Source organism: Verticillium alfalfae, genomic scaffold, assembly GCF_000150825.1.
Source record: "Verticillium alfalfae VaMs.102 supercont1.12 genomic scaffold, whole genome shotgun sequence".
NCBI classification, from domain to species: Eukaryota; Fungi; Ascomycota; class Sordariomycetes; order Glomerellales; family Plectosphaerellaceae; genus Verticillium; species Verticillium alfalfae.
In genome coordinates, this window is record NW_003315027.1 from 918,886 (window position 1) to 934,425 (window position 15,540).

At 55.9% G+C, this 15,540-nt stretch overlaps 4 protein-coding genes across 4 annotated transcripts; 2 read left to right on the forward strand and 2 right to left on the reverse strand.

Moving 5' to 3' along the window:
* Positions 1–886: 886 nt before the first annotated feature.
* Positions 887–2,668, reverse strand: VDBG_08521 (high-affinity glucose transporter ght2; the record flags this gene model as incomplete). The annotated part of the gene is made up of 3 exons (XM_003001430.1): positions 887–1,297; positions 1,417–2,596; positions 2,655–2,668. 3 exons carry the CDS (start codon positions 2,666–2,668, stop codon positions 887–889), a joined length of 1,605 nt encoding a protein of 534 aa, XP_003001476.1.
* A 3,868-nt stretch (positions 2,669–6,536) lies between these two features.
* VDBG_08522 (phenyloxazoline synthase mbtB) lies at positions 6,537–9,797 on the reverse strand (the record flags this gene model as incomplete). The annotated part of the gene is made up of 1 exon (XM_003001431.1): positions 6,537–9,797. One exon carries the CDS (start codon positions 9,795–9,797, stop codon positions 6,537–6,539), a length of 3,261 nt encoding a protein of 1,086 aa, XP_003001477.1.
* A 1,430-nt stretch (positions 9,798–11,227) lies between these two features.
* VDBG_08523 (glutamate decarboxylase) lies at positions 11,228–12,913 on the forward strand (the record flags this gene model as incomplete). Its single annotated transcript, XM_003001432.1, has 6 exons — positions 11,228–11,376; positions 11,448–11,546; positions 11,598–11,917; positions 11,977–12,157; positions 12,208–12,719; positions 12,780–12,913. 6 exons carry the CDS (start codon positions 11,228–11,230, stop codon positions 12,911–12,913), a joined length of 1,395 nt encoding a protein of 464 aa, XP_003001478.1.
* Positions 12,914–14,686: 1,773 nt separating this feature from the next.
* Positions 14,687–15,402, forward strand: VDBG_08524 (conserved hypothetical protein; the record flags this gene model as incomplete). Its single annotated transcript, XM_003001433.1, has 2 exons — positions 14,687–15,026; positions 15,110–15,402. 2 exons carry the CDS (start codon positions 14,687–14,689, stop codon positions 15,400–15,402), a joined length of 633 nt encoding a protein of 210 aa, XP_003001479.1.
* Positions 15,403–15,540: the final 138 nt, after the last annotated feature.

Here is a 15,540-nt window from a genome sequence, read left to right on the forward strand (position 1 = left end):
GTACCTGCCAATGTTAGCTTATCGTGTCAATGCATCTGGTCAGATGCACACAATGGGCATCGACGAGCAGATCGCATCCAGTAGCTCAGCTTAGGGTATTGACCTCACTTACAAACACATGACGATGCCGCATGTCGCAAATAGCAGTGAACACTGGCCATGGTACATTGCAGGACCTTCAGAGGTGACGATGGACCTGGTGATGTACAGGCGTGGCATGAGGTGTCGAATGGTAAAGATGTTTACAGGTAAACTCTTCACATCCTTCCATCGGATTTCTCAAATACTGCCAGTCACAGCACAGGCAAGCACAATGCACCTATATTTGGTAGATAATAAGTAGGTGCTGCTGACATAGATCTGCCAGGTGCTTCCTACCTGTATACCTCAATGATACCTGCCTGAGAAGAAGAGCTCATAGCAGGTGCAAATGGTCAGTGGGATGAGAGCATACTATTGCACACCTGCATACATGGCTCCATGCTGCCCGCCTAATCACTGTATTCATTCAAAAACAATCAAGATGTCCATATTAACTACTACCTAGATATTTTCATGGCCTTCTATGCAGAAGAAAATCACGTCTGTGTTTGTTCGATCAGAAATAGGTAGACATTGTGGCGGTTCCGGCCGGTCCACATCCAGTACATGGAGTAGATTGGGTGGAGGCCTTGCAAGCAAGGAGGTACACAGATCATAATCAACGGATCATCATAGTCGCAGGCCAGCAACGTGGTAGCAGGGTCATGAACGTCATCATTTTATACACAACTAAATGGATGATTACAAGAATCGAAACCCAAGCGCGACGCCAGCGCTAGTTGTCCAGGATGCAGTGACAACAGCATTCGAAAATTGAAACAGAAAAAGAGTCCAGGCCGCTCGCTTAAACCTGGTTGTCGCGACCACTGAACATGCCCTCGTGATGGCTCTCGCTAGGGCTGTCGTCGTGCCTCTTCTCCTTCTCCACGTCGGACGACGTGTGGGCGACGCTGCCACGGGCTGCACTGGCGCGACGGAAGGTGGCCTCGTCGCGCGTCTCACGGGTGAGGTATCCGGGAGGCACCCACTTGTTGGAGTTCCAGGGCTTCACATCCTTCTGGCCGTACATACGGTCGACGTTCTCCAGCGAAAGACCGCGGGATTCGTAGAGGAAGAACCAGACGACGAGCGCACCTGCCAGGTTGCAGGCAACGAAGACGTAGCCAAAGGCATAGCCGATGCCGGCGTCGGCAAGAGGAGACAGGAACGCAATCATAAAGTTACCGAGCCAGTTGCCAGCGGTGGCGAGCGAGGCCTGCTTGGCGCGTGTGCGGACGGGGAAGGTCTCGCCAATGACGACCCAGCAGATGGGACCCCAAGTACTGCAATTGATTAGCACATGTAGACTGACGTTGGCGGCACAAGTGGACGTACCCGGCGAAAGAGGCAATGAACATGGAGGCCGAAAACAATCATGACAATGCCAGTCGTGGAGTTGTTGTCGGGAGGCTGGGCGACACCGATCGAGGCAAAGACGCAGAGCCACGCAGCCTGCCACAAACCACCGATGAAGAGCGCCCAGCGACGGCCGTACTTCTCGACCACGTAGAGGCCGTAGAACGTGGTGACGACGTTGACGGCACCAAGGATGAGCTGAACAAGAATAGGATCATCGACACCAGCCGACTCGAAGATGGTGGCGCCGTAGTAGAAGAAGTAATTGACACCGGTCCACTGCTGCAGGAAGTGGAGGGTCATGCCGAGGAGGGTACGGTAGACGAGCTTGGGCAGGCGTGCGGGACGGCCAGTGAAGCACTCCATCCATGAACCGACGCCGACGCGCGATTCCTCCTCAAGAACCTTGTACATCTCGTTAATGTCATCCTCAACAAGAGTGTTGTGAGGGTCATCCTTCATGCCGCGAAGGCGGGCCAGGGACATGCGAGCACCCTCCCAGTCATGACGGGCGGCGAGCCAGCGGGGCGACTCGGGAACCATGAGGATTCCAATGCCGAGGGGCAGAGAGAACAAGATACCGAGGCCGATGACGATGCGCCACGAGGCATCTGAGGTCTGAATGTTGCGAACGCCATAGTTGATAATGTTGGAGACGAGGATACCAATGGTGATGAGGAGCTGGTACGAGGCGACAACAGCACCGCGGATCTGGCGCGGAGAGCACTCGGACTGGTACATGGGCACACCGACAGACAGGTTACTCACACCGAGACCGGCGACGAAACGTCCCATCATCATGTGAACCCAGGTATCCATGGCGGTGATTTGGATGATGTTGCCAACGATGAAGATGCAGACGCCAAAGGTGAGGGACTTGCGACGGCCCCACCAGTCAGCCGTGTAGGCGCCGGAGAGAGCACCGATGAGGGTTCCGATGCTCATCAGAGAGACCATGAGGGACTGAATGATGGAGACCCAGGTCTTGATGCCGTCCTCGTCACGAGGGCCAGTGGCGAAGCGGTTGCGGAAGTCGGTGAAGAGAAGCATGGAGGAGATCTGGCCCGTGTCATATCCGAAGAGGAAGCCGCCGATGCTGGTGATGACACCGAGCATGATCGACTCGATGCCCACCTCGGCGCCATTGACCTTGATGGATCTGGCTTGTCAGCAAGGATAATCGCGGAGAGCTGTACGGGGAGGAGATGGCCGCGTACTTTGTGCCCAGCATGGTGGGTGGTTAGGTGTGTTGTGCGTGTGATGGTCGAGTATAATTGTGTGTTGGCTGCGTGGATGTTGCGAGCTGGGTAGGAGGGAGGGAAGACTCGAGCAGATGTAGACGGCTCCACGTCTTTCGGAGTCGGAAAGGAACTTTGTCGAGGTGAGCAAGAGCGGTGCTACATATGTGGACGGGGCAGAAGGTCAAGTACTTATTGAGACACATCCTCGTGGCGTGGGAAAGATGGGGTTCTGGGTTTGGAGGGCGGGGGGGGACCAACTGGGGCACAAGACGGGATGGTTTGGGGGCCCGGACCTAGAGCTTGGCTGAGGTGGATGGCGTCCGGGGCAGATGCGCCTGACGAGGCTTTGGCGTCGAAGCTGGGAGACGGACCTTGGCCCTGCTCAACGTGACGAGATCTCACGGCGGCGGAGTGGCCTAGGGAAGCCCATGACGTACCCCGGGTGGTGGGCTGCCATTGACGGCGTCCGGGTCGCGGCTTAGGGATTGAGACGAGTCGCGTCAGGTCGTCGAGAGGCAGGGCGGGGACGATCACGGGGAAGCCGTGGGCACACAAACTCAGGGGTGGGCGGCTGCATCTGTCATGGTTCGATGGGGCGTAGCGTGGCGCCTGGTGACCGTTGAGGTTATGGTGTCTGTCTGTTCGTTATCCCCTCGCGCCGGTCTCGCTGGGCTTTGCCAACCACTCTCATCATTTCCCAGCGACCACGAAGAGTTGGGGAGGTACCTTGGGTCAACGAACGAAAGTGTGTGTGTGTGTGTGTGTGCAAGCATGACGTTGTCCCAAGGCTGGCCGTTTGCTTGGCCCCTGTCGTCGTCTCCACCATCCTGACCCGACCCTGGCCAAGTGATTACTGTTGTTTGCTGCCGGCCGGTTTCGATCAGTGCCGGGGGTGCGATGCCGCGGTAGATGGGCGAGGCGACGTTCACTTTCCGCCCCTTGTCAATTGCGATGGCCACGGCACGAGTGGCCTGCCGATAGAAGCGGGCAACCTTCCGAGGTTCACGATCGTCAATATCGAATGGAGCAAACCTTTTTTTTTTTTTCCTAGTCGGCATGGAGAAACGGTCGACCAAGACTCGGCCGTGTTGTGGAGAGGGGAGTCAGCAGGGAAGAAAGGAAAACATGGCGAACTAGGGGCGGCACTGGTCCCATCGCATCGGCAGGGCCAAGGCAGGCCCGTCCAAAGTCAGACAAGAGCTTGATCGAGCACATGACTTGTCGATGAATGGCTGGAGACACCGAACGACCAAGCGTGATGGAGTCAATGGGCGGTATTCGGTGGATGGAGCCAGCGAAGTGAGACCGAAGAGGAGGCGTGGTTCAGTGGATCCTCGTGTCATAATTATCTGCGACAATGCTTGTTGTGCGTGTCGGCGATGATCTCCAGTCCATCCATGTTTGACGGCGAAGTTTGAGAGGGGCTGTGCACGTGTGCACGCTGGCGAGAGTCTCTCCCGGCTGCCATCGTGGATGCGTAGATGCGTAGATGCGTAGATGGACCATCACGGATGGATGCCTCACACAACCCCATCCACGCACGCATCGGAAGGCGGTACCGACATGAGGGTGGCTTCCCGCCAAAAGCAGCCATGATGTCATGCACACCTCCGTGGCGTTTCCCTTCTTGACGCCGGCAGCGGCAGCCGATCTTGGCGCGAGCGGATCCAGGCGGGGTCCGCACGTCATCCAATCACTCTGTCTGTCCCTGTTTATGCTGTGTCATGATTCGTGCGCCGCAGCCTTGGGCACATCTCGATAGGTGGATCCTTCTCGTTTCCTCCTTTCACCCACCACAACACCAAGCCAATCCCACCGCCTGGTCTGTCTCCGCGTCTCACCTTGCCTTCACCGTTATCTTTATTGTCTCCCGATCCCGAATAATTAAGCGATTCGTGTGTCTCACCACCCTCGCGTGCATCTGCGTCATCCCTTTCTGGCGACCTTCTGGCGACCTTCTGGCGAAACACACACACCGCACGCGACCTGCACTTACCAAGTCATCAACGACGGACGCATCTGTGTATTCCAAGCGACGCCGATTCCTAGCCTATCACCACAGTCGCCAATGTGCCCGAATCGTCCAATCGACAACGTCGAACGCGGCAGCATCTGCTAGCGTGCGGGGGAGCCGTCCCTAACGCCAAGCCACTCAGTTTCTTAAACACAAGAATCTCATCCACCACACCCTCTTCTGGCCTTTGACTGCGCATGGCCAAATCATCGTCATAGACCGTCTGAACGTTATTTGACGCGGACTCTCTCCTCCCCTTCATTCGCTTGCCATCCTGGCTGGCCGGCTTGCCATACGAACCTAGCCTGCTTAATGATTTGGGCTCAGTTGGCACTGGCAGTCAACAGACGACGACAACTCGACAACTGCCTCACAAGTGGAGCGTGGTATAAAGTCTTGGCCGAATCATCACCTGCTGACTTGGGGAATATCCGTCTGCTGAATACTCGCGTGGCGACGGGGTCCTCTTCACACAAGTCTGTTCCCGATGCAGTGGCTCGGAGGCCGCGTATTCCACACGATCCTTCGCTTGTGAACCTGATGCCTTGCCCAGACATCGATACCCACATGTCCATGAGCTTGGCTATTTTCCATCCATGTATCTGCTACCTCTAGCCTGCCCTCCTCGGCAGTTGGACATCCACCAGCTTCAAGTCCTGCTACTTCCTTGCGCACTTGCCTGAAATCCCATGCAGTCTCGCACATCGGCGTTTTGTCCAAGCCAGACGGACATCTTCACCACCACCACCACCGTCGCCCGTTGCCCGCGTGTCGCAACGTAGCACGACAAGCAGAAGTGCCCGCGCTGAAACTCGCTTGACTCGCCCATCCATGGACAGCGCTCATCGGCCCGACCAAGCACCCCCCAACGCCCGCCGCACCACCCGGCCGAGGGCTCCGCGCACCCACATCCAGGCCTCCCGAAACCCACAACGCGCCTGCGGATCCGCCGAATAATCCTCCGGCCGCGCCACGACATCGCCTTGGCCCCTTGGCCTGCCTCCCCTTCACTTGAGCCTCATCACGTATCGTCCAGTCTGGGCGACGACCGCGCGCCGAAACGAGCCCAGTCGCCCATGCTTCCAGCGGGCCCGGGCCCAGGGACATCCCAGTCGAGCGAGCGCCAAATACCGCAATTCCCGTCCATGTTCCCGCACTCCTTCCGTGAGGCGCATGGTGACGGGACGCATGGGCGTGGGGGGCTCGCCGTCGACCACCCCCACCCTGCTGAACAGCAAATTCTCACTGTCACCTGGGTCGAGAAGTCTTGATGTTCCTGGCAGAGGCGAAGCGATACGGTGAGAAGTCTGTCAACCGTTCGCCCCTGATTCTCATCTCCGTGAATTCTGAGACGCACGTCGGCATCGAGACGACATGCGTGTGTCGCTGTCTCCGTTTCCGAGATTGTTCATGCAGCTGGATCGACAGATCTATTCCACTCATTCCTTCTGGAACGCAGTCCTCAAGGGTCCTGGGTCTGGGACTACACTGCCATATGTCAGGGACGGAGCTTTCTGTCGGACAGAAATGTCAAGGCTATGCCATCAAGCATAGCACTTCTCGCAGTGAAGTTTGCAAAGCAGATAGTCAAGAGAGAGCTCATATGTGGATCTGCTCTTCTAGCTCAGGAAAGCTTTCTTTCATTCATCCCCAGTCAACACGACTGTTCAAGCGGACGTCGCCGACTTGGGAAGAACGCGATGGCGTATGCGTCGAACATGCATGCACTTGTTGACGTGGCCCCACTGCAGCTGATATGGTTGAAGTAAAGGGAGCGTATTCATCGCACAACTTACATAACTAACAACACAATTTCAGACTATTGCGCGGAAACCACTCCGAACTCATGACCTAGCCAAGAACCCACAGTCCATCAAATGCTCCATACTTCTCTGGACGGCCAACCTCGCATCCGCATTCTCGTCATCCGTCACACGGCCATCCTTCGGTGGCTCAGTACCCATGAATCCCTCAGATGTGACCATCCAATCCTTCAGAGGAAAGAGGGGATGTTCTCTGCCGTCTGCCTCCATTCTCGTGTTCATCGCCGCCAGCCAATCGCCGTGTGCTGTGGGGTGGAGCTCGAGGCCAAACTCCTTCAGCATCTCCCAGATATCCTGGAGATAGCAGCCAGCCAGCACCTTGTGACACACTTCCTTCGTCTTGTCGCTGTGCCTGACAGGCAGCTCGGCCACCAGGTTCGACGCAATCGCGTCCACGCCGGCGACGGGAATCCACTTACGGGCATCCTCCTCACTGTACGTCCCAATCTGGGCGCACGCCTTGACGAAGCGCCACAACGCGTCGCGCGTCTGCGTCTCCCCATCGGTGGACGACCCGATGATGAATCCCGGCTTGAAGACCCAGGCTTGCCCACCGCTGTTTCGTGCCAGTGACGCGTTGAAATGTTCCACCATCGTCTCCGACACGAACTTCGTCTGGTCGTAGCCCGGCATCTGGTAAATCTTGGACGCAAGCTCGTCGACCGTCTCCTCCTGTCCGGAAATGTACCCGCCAGACACGAACACGAGACCCGGCGCGTCGTGCGACTGCAGCTGACCCCTGAGCAGCTCGTAGGTGCTCCCGACGTTGGGGTCCGTCAGCGCCTCGTAGGAGGCGAGCCAGTTGACGACAGCGCCGTTGTGGATAATGGTGTGCACCCTGCGCGTGCTGCCGTGGAGGCCGAAAACCTCGCGCCACTCGGCTTGCCGGAGGCCGAGCTTTGGCAGCGAAAGATCGCCGGGCCAGACCTCGATGCGCGGCTCGAAATCGGCAGTCCACCACTTCTCCTTGCTCACCACCGACAGCAGACGCTGCCGGGCATGCTCAGGGGAGTCGCCGCGCACGACGCAGACGACGTTCCACTGCTCGGGATGGGATAGGAGCTGGCGGAGAATTTCACGGCCGAGGAAGCCGCTCGCGCCTGTGAGGAGGACGGCCCGACTGGCGGTGTTGCTAGCTTCGTCGAGCTTGACCGTCCACTTGACGAGTTCCTCCTGGAGACTTGCCTTTGGATCTACATCTTTCTCAGGGGCATTGGAAAGAGCTGCGATGTCGCTGATTTTGATGCCTGGTCTCAGCAACATGGACGCTGGCACGTGGAGCTGCGCGACTCTTCTGAGGCCAGACGATACCTCGACGGCGTCGAGAGAGTCGAGGCCCGATTCGTTCAGCGTCATGTCTGGACCTACGGAACCTTCATTTTTGGACTTGATGAAGTCTACGATTCTCTGCACCATGGCCTGAGCATCGGAGACGTTGGCATTTGAGCTCGCACGGCCGTTTTGCAGCTTGGGTGCGTCGGCTTGTTTCTTGGAGTCCAAAAACGCAAGTCCCAGCTTCTGGAGTTCCAGCCTGTTGATCTTCTTGGAAACAGTCAGAGGAAACTTTGTCAAGGGCACAGTGACGGTGGGTATCATGCTCCTGGGTAGCACAGCCCGCACCTCGTCAAAGGCCTTGCGGATCCCGGCTTGATGCGTCGTCAGTGTGCTGAGGGCGGGGTCGGCATCTTCTTCGTAGGAGACAAAGGCTGCTAGCTTTGCCTTTCCATTTCTCGGCTGGAGCAATTCAACATACACACGTAAATTGCCTGGCAGGAAACGCATCAGGCTTTCTTCGATCTCCGCAGGCTCCATCCGCTGTCCGTTAAGCTTGATTTGACGATCGATACGGCCCCAGATCTCGAGGTTTCCATCCTTTAGGACTCTGCCGAGATCTCCTGTTCGATAGATACGGTGACTGGCGTCATCCATATCTCCTTTCGGTAGCCAGCTCGGGGCGGACTTGAAGACGCGAGCTGTCTGCTCGGGTCGGCCGACGTAATAGTCCCCAATCTCCGGGCCTTGGATGCAAATCTCGCCAGCAACACCGAGAGGCGACAACATGGTCCAGTCGTTGGGATGGACGACCCAGGCCCGGCTGCCAATGGACTTGCCGATGAGGCGAGAATTGTCGCAATTTTGAGCCGTGACTCGAGCGATCGTGTCCCAGACAGCAGTCTCCGTCGTGCCGTACAGGATGTTGAGGTCGAGCTGGGATGACCACAGTTTACGAAGCTCCGACGAAGCCCGCTCGCCACCGAGGGAAAGATTTCGCAAGCTTGGTACCTCTTTCGGTGTAAACGTTCTCACGACTGTTGGCGTCATGATAACATGGGTTGCTCGCATTGAACGAATGTTCTTTGCGACGCTCGCGACTTTGTCTTCAGGGTTGGGGATGACGATGCACCCTCCCACGCAAAGCGGCGTGAAAATTTCACTTATGCTGACGTCGAAGGAGTGAGATGCGAATTGAAGAAACCTTGACGTCTCATCCAGATGAAGTGCCTCGGCCACACGAACAAGGCTGGTGGTAACAGCCACATGAGACTGGAGGGCACCCTTGGGCTCGCCAGTCGATCCGGACGTATGCATGATCATGGAGGCGCGTGTGCCAGGGGAGCTATCTTGCCAGGCTCCGTAATAGGTATCTGACGAGACTTTTTTGTTGTTGAGCTCATCAGGCGTCATGACGTGACGAACCAGACCGGCTAGCGATTTTGCTTGAGCGGCACCGCAGATCGCGCCGGTACATCCTGTGTTTCGAACGATGGATTTGATACGCTCCTCAGGGGCAGATGTATCGATGGGAACACAGGCGCAACCAGCCTTAAGGAGCGCCAACCAGGCGACAATGGCCCAGCGCGAGTGGTCGAAAACATGAAGGACCCTCTGCTCGCTGAAAGAAGCCTCAGTGGCGAGCGTGCTAGCCCATCGCGAGGAGACGACATCCAGCTCATGATATGTGAGACAGCCATCCCATGCATCAACAGCGAGCTTTGAAGGCCATTGGACGCAAGCCGCGTGGAAAAGCTCGTTGATGGTTTGTTCCGTGCAAACAGGTGGTGGAGGGTTAAGACTGGCGAGCCGTAACTGACCAGACGCAGGACTTTGCATCGAACTAATCGGAGCGTCGTAGTGGGAGGAGACATGAGATGCTACTCGTTCAATTGTCGAAACGATTTCGTCTCGGTCTTGTGAGCCATCTGCCCACTGTACGCGCAATGTCATGAGGCTTTTGTCACAGCAGAGGTGCACGCAAGACTGCTGGTCCTGAAAGTCGATCATGTCAGCAAATTACACTATAAACAACTTGATTGTGGGCTATACGGACCTGTTGCAGCTCATATGAACTTATTTCCGCGAAGTTGTTTGTTAAGACAAAGGTGTGTACACCATCCTCAGAGTTTGACTGGCATTCGTTTGTGAGGCAGTTGTCGCCTTGGCCAGCGTTGGGCCGGAGCGCCTGGCTGATATCTTTTGGGGTGGCACATGGCTCAAGTGTCATCCCAATATTCCGACGCGAGCTTACAGAGATAAGATTCGATGTGGTGTTGTTGCATAGTTCAAGTTCAAGAGCGACCTCGCTCTTTCCCGTCATGTGGTAAAGTGACAGTAACCATATCACAATTACTTTGGTGCCTGCGTCGCTGGAATCGTGAGGCTCAAACTTGAGCTCAATATCAAAAAATTGAGAGTTTCGGCCACCAGCCGCCTGCCGAGCATTGCAACCCTCTGAGGTTGGCGATGCTACATGTGGCTTGGCACCAGGATGAAGAACCACGGTGTCGCCGCTGTTGATAAGACGTCTGACCATGTTGATAATATTGATGCAATGATGAACTCGGTGGTAAGAAGTATGAATCTGGTGGTTGGGAAGGTAATTGTGAAAGCTTGCAGCAGATGATGGAAGTTAGCGGGGAAAGGTGTAGGGATTTTATAGACGCCGCCTCGATCATTGGCCTTGGCTGATACACGATCTTGCCATGAAAGACATTCTGTACATCATCTTTTCATCCTTATAATCGGCTTTCCAACCAAGGAGATTCTCATTGGTTCATGCTGAGTGAGATCAGGGTTCGAGACAGACTCACCGCCTATGGAACGAGGGTCCCCCTCGGCACCCTGGCGTTCTTTGCCCTGGAGCCCTCGCACAACGGAATCATGGGTCCTTTCAGAACTTTTACATTCGGCATGATATAGGTATCTAGATCAAAGGAACGCCGGTGAATCATAATGATTGAGAATAACAGAGACCCGTAAGTCCATATGGTCAGAAGCGTCTACCCTGCCAGTGTTCATTGGTATTGGATGACATAGATCACTGAGTTCACTCAAGGCGAGCGTGAATCTACTCATACATGAGACATGAACTTGCCACCCTCAACATTATGTCGGTATTAGCAGGTGTGGCTCGATACATGCTCTGGCCAGTGAAATCGTCCTCGCAGGAAAGACACATACCTAGCTGGATTACGTGTCGTCCGGGAATCTATCGAAAGAGAATCATGTTGTCGATCACTCTTTCCTGTTCATCATCGCGCCGTATGGTGGCGTCGAAGGTTGACTCTAACAACATCTTTATTGTTGAGGATTATGGAAACCCTGCACGAGAGCGAGAAACTGATAAATGCCCCAGCGTCAGCAGTGATCATGTCGTGGCTTGGGTTCCCGATCCATTGTGCTCTCCATACCGTTTCGTTTCTCAAGATCTAATCATGGGGTCTCTCGCCGATATTCGTCCTTCAGCATCGCTTGACGTGCTTCCATACGGAAGATTGGGGCACGAGATTGCACCAGATACTGCTGCCTCCGACATCAGACGATTACTGAAGCCCGATACGAAGCCTCATCATAACCTTGGAAGGTAAGTGCCGCCCTTTGGGCGCATGATAACCCGCCATGTCTAGCTTGTTTTATCTTTACTTATCCGTTTAGTTTTGTCACGACTGCACTAGATACCCACGGCGAACAGTTGCTGCTCGAAAACTACGCCAAGAACCTGGCTTGTCGTCACGAGTACCCTGGCATCGACGAGTAGGCATTGCACGCTGGCACCCCCCTTGGCATGGCTGACCTGACGCCAAGATTGCATTCCCGATGCGTCTCCATTCTGGGCGACTTATGGGGCGTCTCAGCAGCGGGCGCTCCCGTAGGATCTGCAGTGTCCGGCAGTTCAGAAGCCATCTTTCTCGGCATCCTTGCCATGAAGAAGAGGTGGATGGCTGGTCGTACAGATCGAGACACCCCGCGCGAGCCCAACATCATCGTTGGGAGCCACGCACACGTGGCCGTCCCCAACGGCGCTTCCGCCTGCGACGTTCAAATCAGATCGCTTCAGGTAAGCGCATCGAGTAACTTTGTGGTTGATCCCTTCCAGCTGGAGGCGCTGATCGATGACGGCACAAGTGAGTCTGAGGAGCCCTAGTGGCCCTTGATCAACTCGTCATAGGCTGACGTGATCCAGTTGGTATTGTGCTCATCATGGGGAGCACATACACCGGTCATTTCGATCCCGTCAAGGATGTTGGTGTCATGCTCGACAAGCACGAGGCCTCGACGGGCCGCAACATCATGATCCATGTTGACGCAGCTAGCGGGGGCTTTGTGGCACCGTTTCTCGGAAAGAACGGGGGCTGCACACAATGGTAAGACAACAGCGCTGTGCCCTGAAAGACTGAGGTTGATCCCGGTGCAGGGACTTTTCCAATTCGCGTGTTGCCTCGATCAACGCTTCCGGACACAAGTTTGGGCTGGCTACGGCGTCCGTTGGCTGGGTCCTGTGGCGTGACCGGGCGTGTCTCCCTGATAGCATGGTACACAGCTCTGACTACCTGATGGGGCAGAACGAATCGGTCACCTTGAGTTACTCCCAGCCAGCCCACGGCGTGGTGCTGCAGTATTATCACTTGGCCCGGCTGGGTCGCCTCGGCTACGAGAGGATCATGGAGGAAGCTTTCCAGCGCGCTGTCGACCTGGGTCGTCTCCTCGAGAAAACAGGGTTATTCGAATGCGTCGACGGCGTGTACCGGGGCCCTCTAGAATCGGTGGCCAGCAACAAGAGCCAGCAAGGAGCAACAGCGGCAAGCCGTAGCAGCGGTCTGCCCCTGGTAGTTTTCCGACTTCGACCAGGCGTTCAACGTCAATTTTCGGGACTCGACGAGCAATGGATAAGCAACGGCTTGATGCAGCGGGGTTTCAGTGTTCCTTGTAAGTTCTTAGTGCTCAGGCGCGAAACGATGTGCAGACTAATGAACATTCAAATTCAAGGCTGCAAGCTACCTATCGGAGGCATGGAGGTCTTGGTTCTGCGGATAGTGATGCGCGCTGGAGTCTCAGATGAAGTCTGCCAACGTTTTGTGGCCGCTTTGAAGAGCCTCCTGGCTGTAGCAGAAGCTCGCTAAGTGGTGTAATACGAGGGCTGGCGAGATACACGCATGCCAGGCCACATAGATTAGGTGACGCCACTTATTGGAGGCACAGAATACAATTTGTTGGAGCAAGGAGGAACTTCTCAGTCATTTGTCGCTCGTGTCTAGTAGTTAAATTGCAATTTATTTTCGTTTCACCCCCACAAGTCCAGTGCCGCGTGTCATAGTACTTGGCACCCGATGCGATACTTGGAATATTTCTTCTAACAATGAAAAGGTTAGGGAGAGACACCAGGGACGCCTCGGTCCGGGTCCTAGGCCGCACGTGTTTGAGCAGTGGTCATGTGTTCCAAGACCTACGGCGATCTTTGGTTGAGGCGTTGAGTCAACGTCTCGGGCGCAGCAGCAGGACAACCCCCAGCATCGTCACAGACCAATCTGGAGTGCCGTACTAGGAGAATGGGGATACATGGCCAGAAAGTCTACAATGAAAAAAGAAAAGAAAAAAAAAACTTGTGCAACAGTTTGGTCGAATCACGATACACGCCTGCGTCGACCGGACACAGGCCGGGTCTGCAGCATGGGAGAAGAACCAGTGGGACACGCTGCCCTGTCATTGTCGCATGAACAACCGGCCGGAATCGAGATGTCAAGACACTGAATGCCTGAGGCAGATATTGTCTAGCGGCCGCGTTCCTTCGCGTCTGCATGGGATCGAGAGACTGGAACTACATTGAGCGCTCCCGGAAGTCTCCCCGTCAGGCGTTTCTTCAGAGTCTGGATTTGGGCCTAGTGTGAGCGCCATCTGCGGCTCGGCCCTTCTCGGATCGGGGCGTCTTGGTGACATCTTGAGTGACGACCTGTAGCGCTCTCGGGGGTGGCGGTGGGATCGAATAGCTTTCCAGCAAATCTCCGCTACGGCAAGTAGGATGAAGAATGCCCTTCGTCCATACTGGATGCTTCGAGGCGTGTTCCGGCAAGGAGGCTTGCTCTTGTCAAATCGCGTGACACAAGCGAGGCTGTAGTTGCGTTACACAAGCCGGGCTTTAGCGAAAACATGACTCTTCCCTAGGAGGACTCCATGCGGCTTGCCAGCTCATGTGTAACGCGAAAACCGGGGGATTGTGATCCCTATGGGCAAAACGCGCAAACAGCATGTTTGCTCCCGCCCCACCACCTTGGAATCGGAATTCGGGGCACTGAGACGGTTTCCTTGGACATGAAACACGCCCAAGCCGGACATGAAGCTTTCCGCATGTCTGACCAGTCGAACGCTGTGAGGATTCCGCCTTCCAGGTGTTTCAGTGCGGCAAAACAAAGCTCGTTCTCAGCAAGAAGTGACGTGCGGCCAAAGCTGTGGCGCAGTACAATTATGTGGTGCCTTGTCTGTGCCTTGACTGGAGACAGCTGCTCTATACAACTTCAATCGAGGTGTGTCTACCTGGTCCCAAGGCCGATAGGTTTTGCGAGTGAAACATTTTTCGAGCCAAGTTCGAAGACCTATACTATGAACGGTGGCCATCTTGGTGTCGAGGCGTGTCTATATCGTGAACAGGCGTTTGTAAGTAGTCCTATTGGTTGATAAAGACAGCCGCCCTGCCTTTTCGACCAATCATGAGCGGTACTATTACGACCAATCACAACGACATGAAGCGGCGAAACTTGCTCATCTCACGACTTCATCTCGTTGTTCCAGATCAGAGAGCAACCATCTGCCGCATACCGCCACACGCCTCAGCACGTCTCGACGCGGGTAGAACCAACATTGATGAGACGCCAGCCATGGCCTTCCCGAGAACTAGCACAATGTCGTCACGATGCTGGTCTAGGCTTGGGACGAACCGCATCGGCAGTGTCGTCCTACCGATGGCATCACGTCACAGAGCAGCCTCCACCAACTCGTCTTCGCATGCGTCGTCGCCTGCGTCACCACCATTGCCCTCAACATGCCCCCCCAAACCATGTTCCAAGGCAACACCATCACCGACGTCACTGGACTTCTGGTGGTCCCCTTCGACATGGCGCAGGGCGGGCCTCAACACGACGCGCTGTCTCGTCGGCTGCACCTTTGGCGACTTCTCCGCCATGTGGTTCCTCCAGTCCTTCCACCCCGAGCTCGGCACCGGCGCCATCATGGCCATTGCGAGTATGCCCTTGACATCCGCTCTCTGCGGCCACCTCAGAAGTGACGAAACAACTGCTGACTGACCCCCCCCCCTCGTTCCCCAGTGGCCAGCGGCCTCGCCTCGTCCATGACCCTTGAGACTGTCCTCCTGCGCCTCGGCCGCGACAGGCTCTCCTGGGGCGTCGCCGCCCGGACCGCCGCCGGCATGAGTCTCCTCTCCATGCTGACCATGGAGGCGGCCTCCAACGCCGTCGACTTTCACCTGACGGGCGGCCAGGTCCGCTTTGATGACCCAGCCTTTTGGGTTGCCGCCGTCGTCGCCATGGGCGCCGGCTTCCTCGCGCCGCTGCCCTACAACTACCTGCGCCTGCGCAAGTACGGCAAGGCCTGCCACTGAGGGCGAGGCCCGCCACGGGCTGTGACTATCAACACGTGTACACTAGTTACTCAAAAGCATACATCACATGGGGCGTGTGTTTGGGATTCATAGAATGCTCCTCTCTATTCTAGATGGTCTACGTCTCGCAAGGGGAAT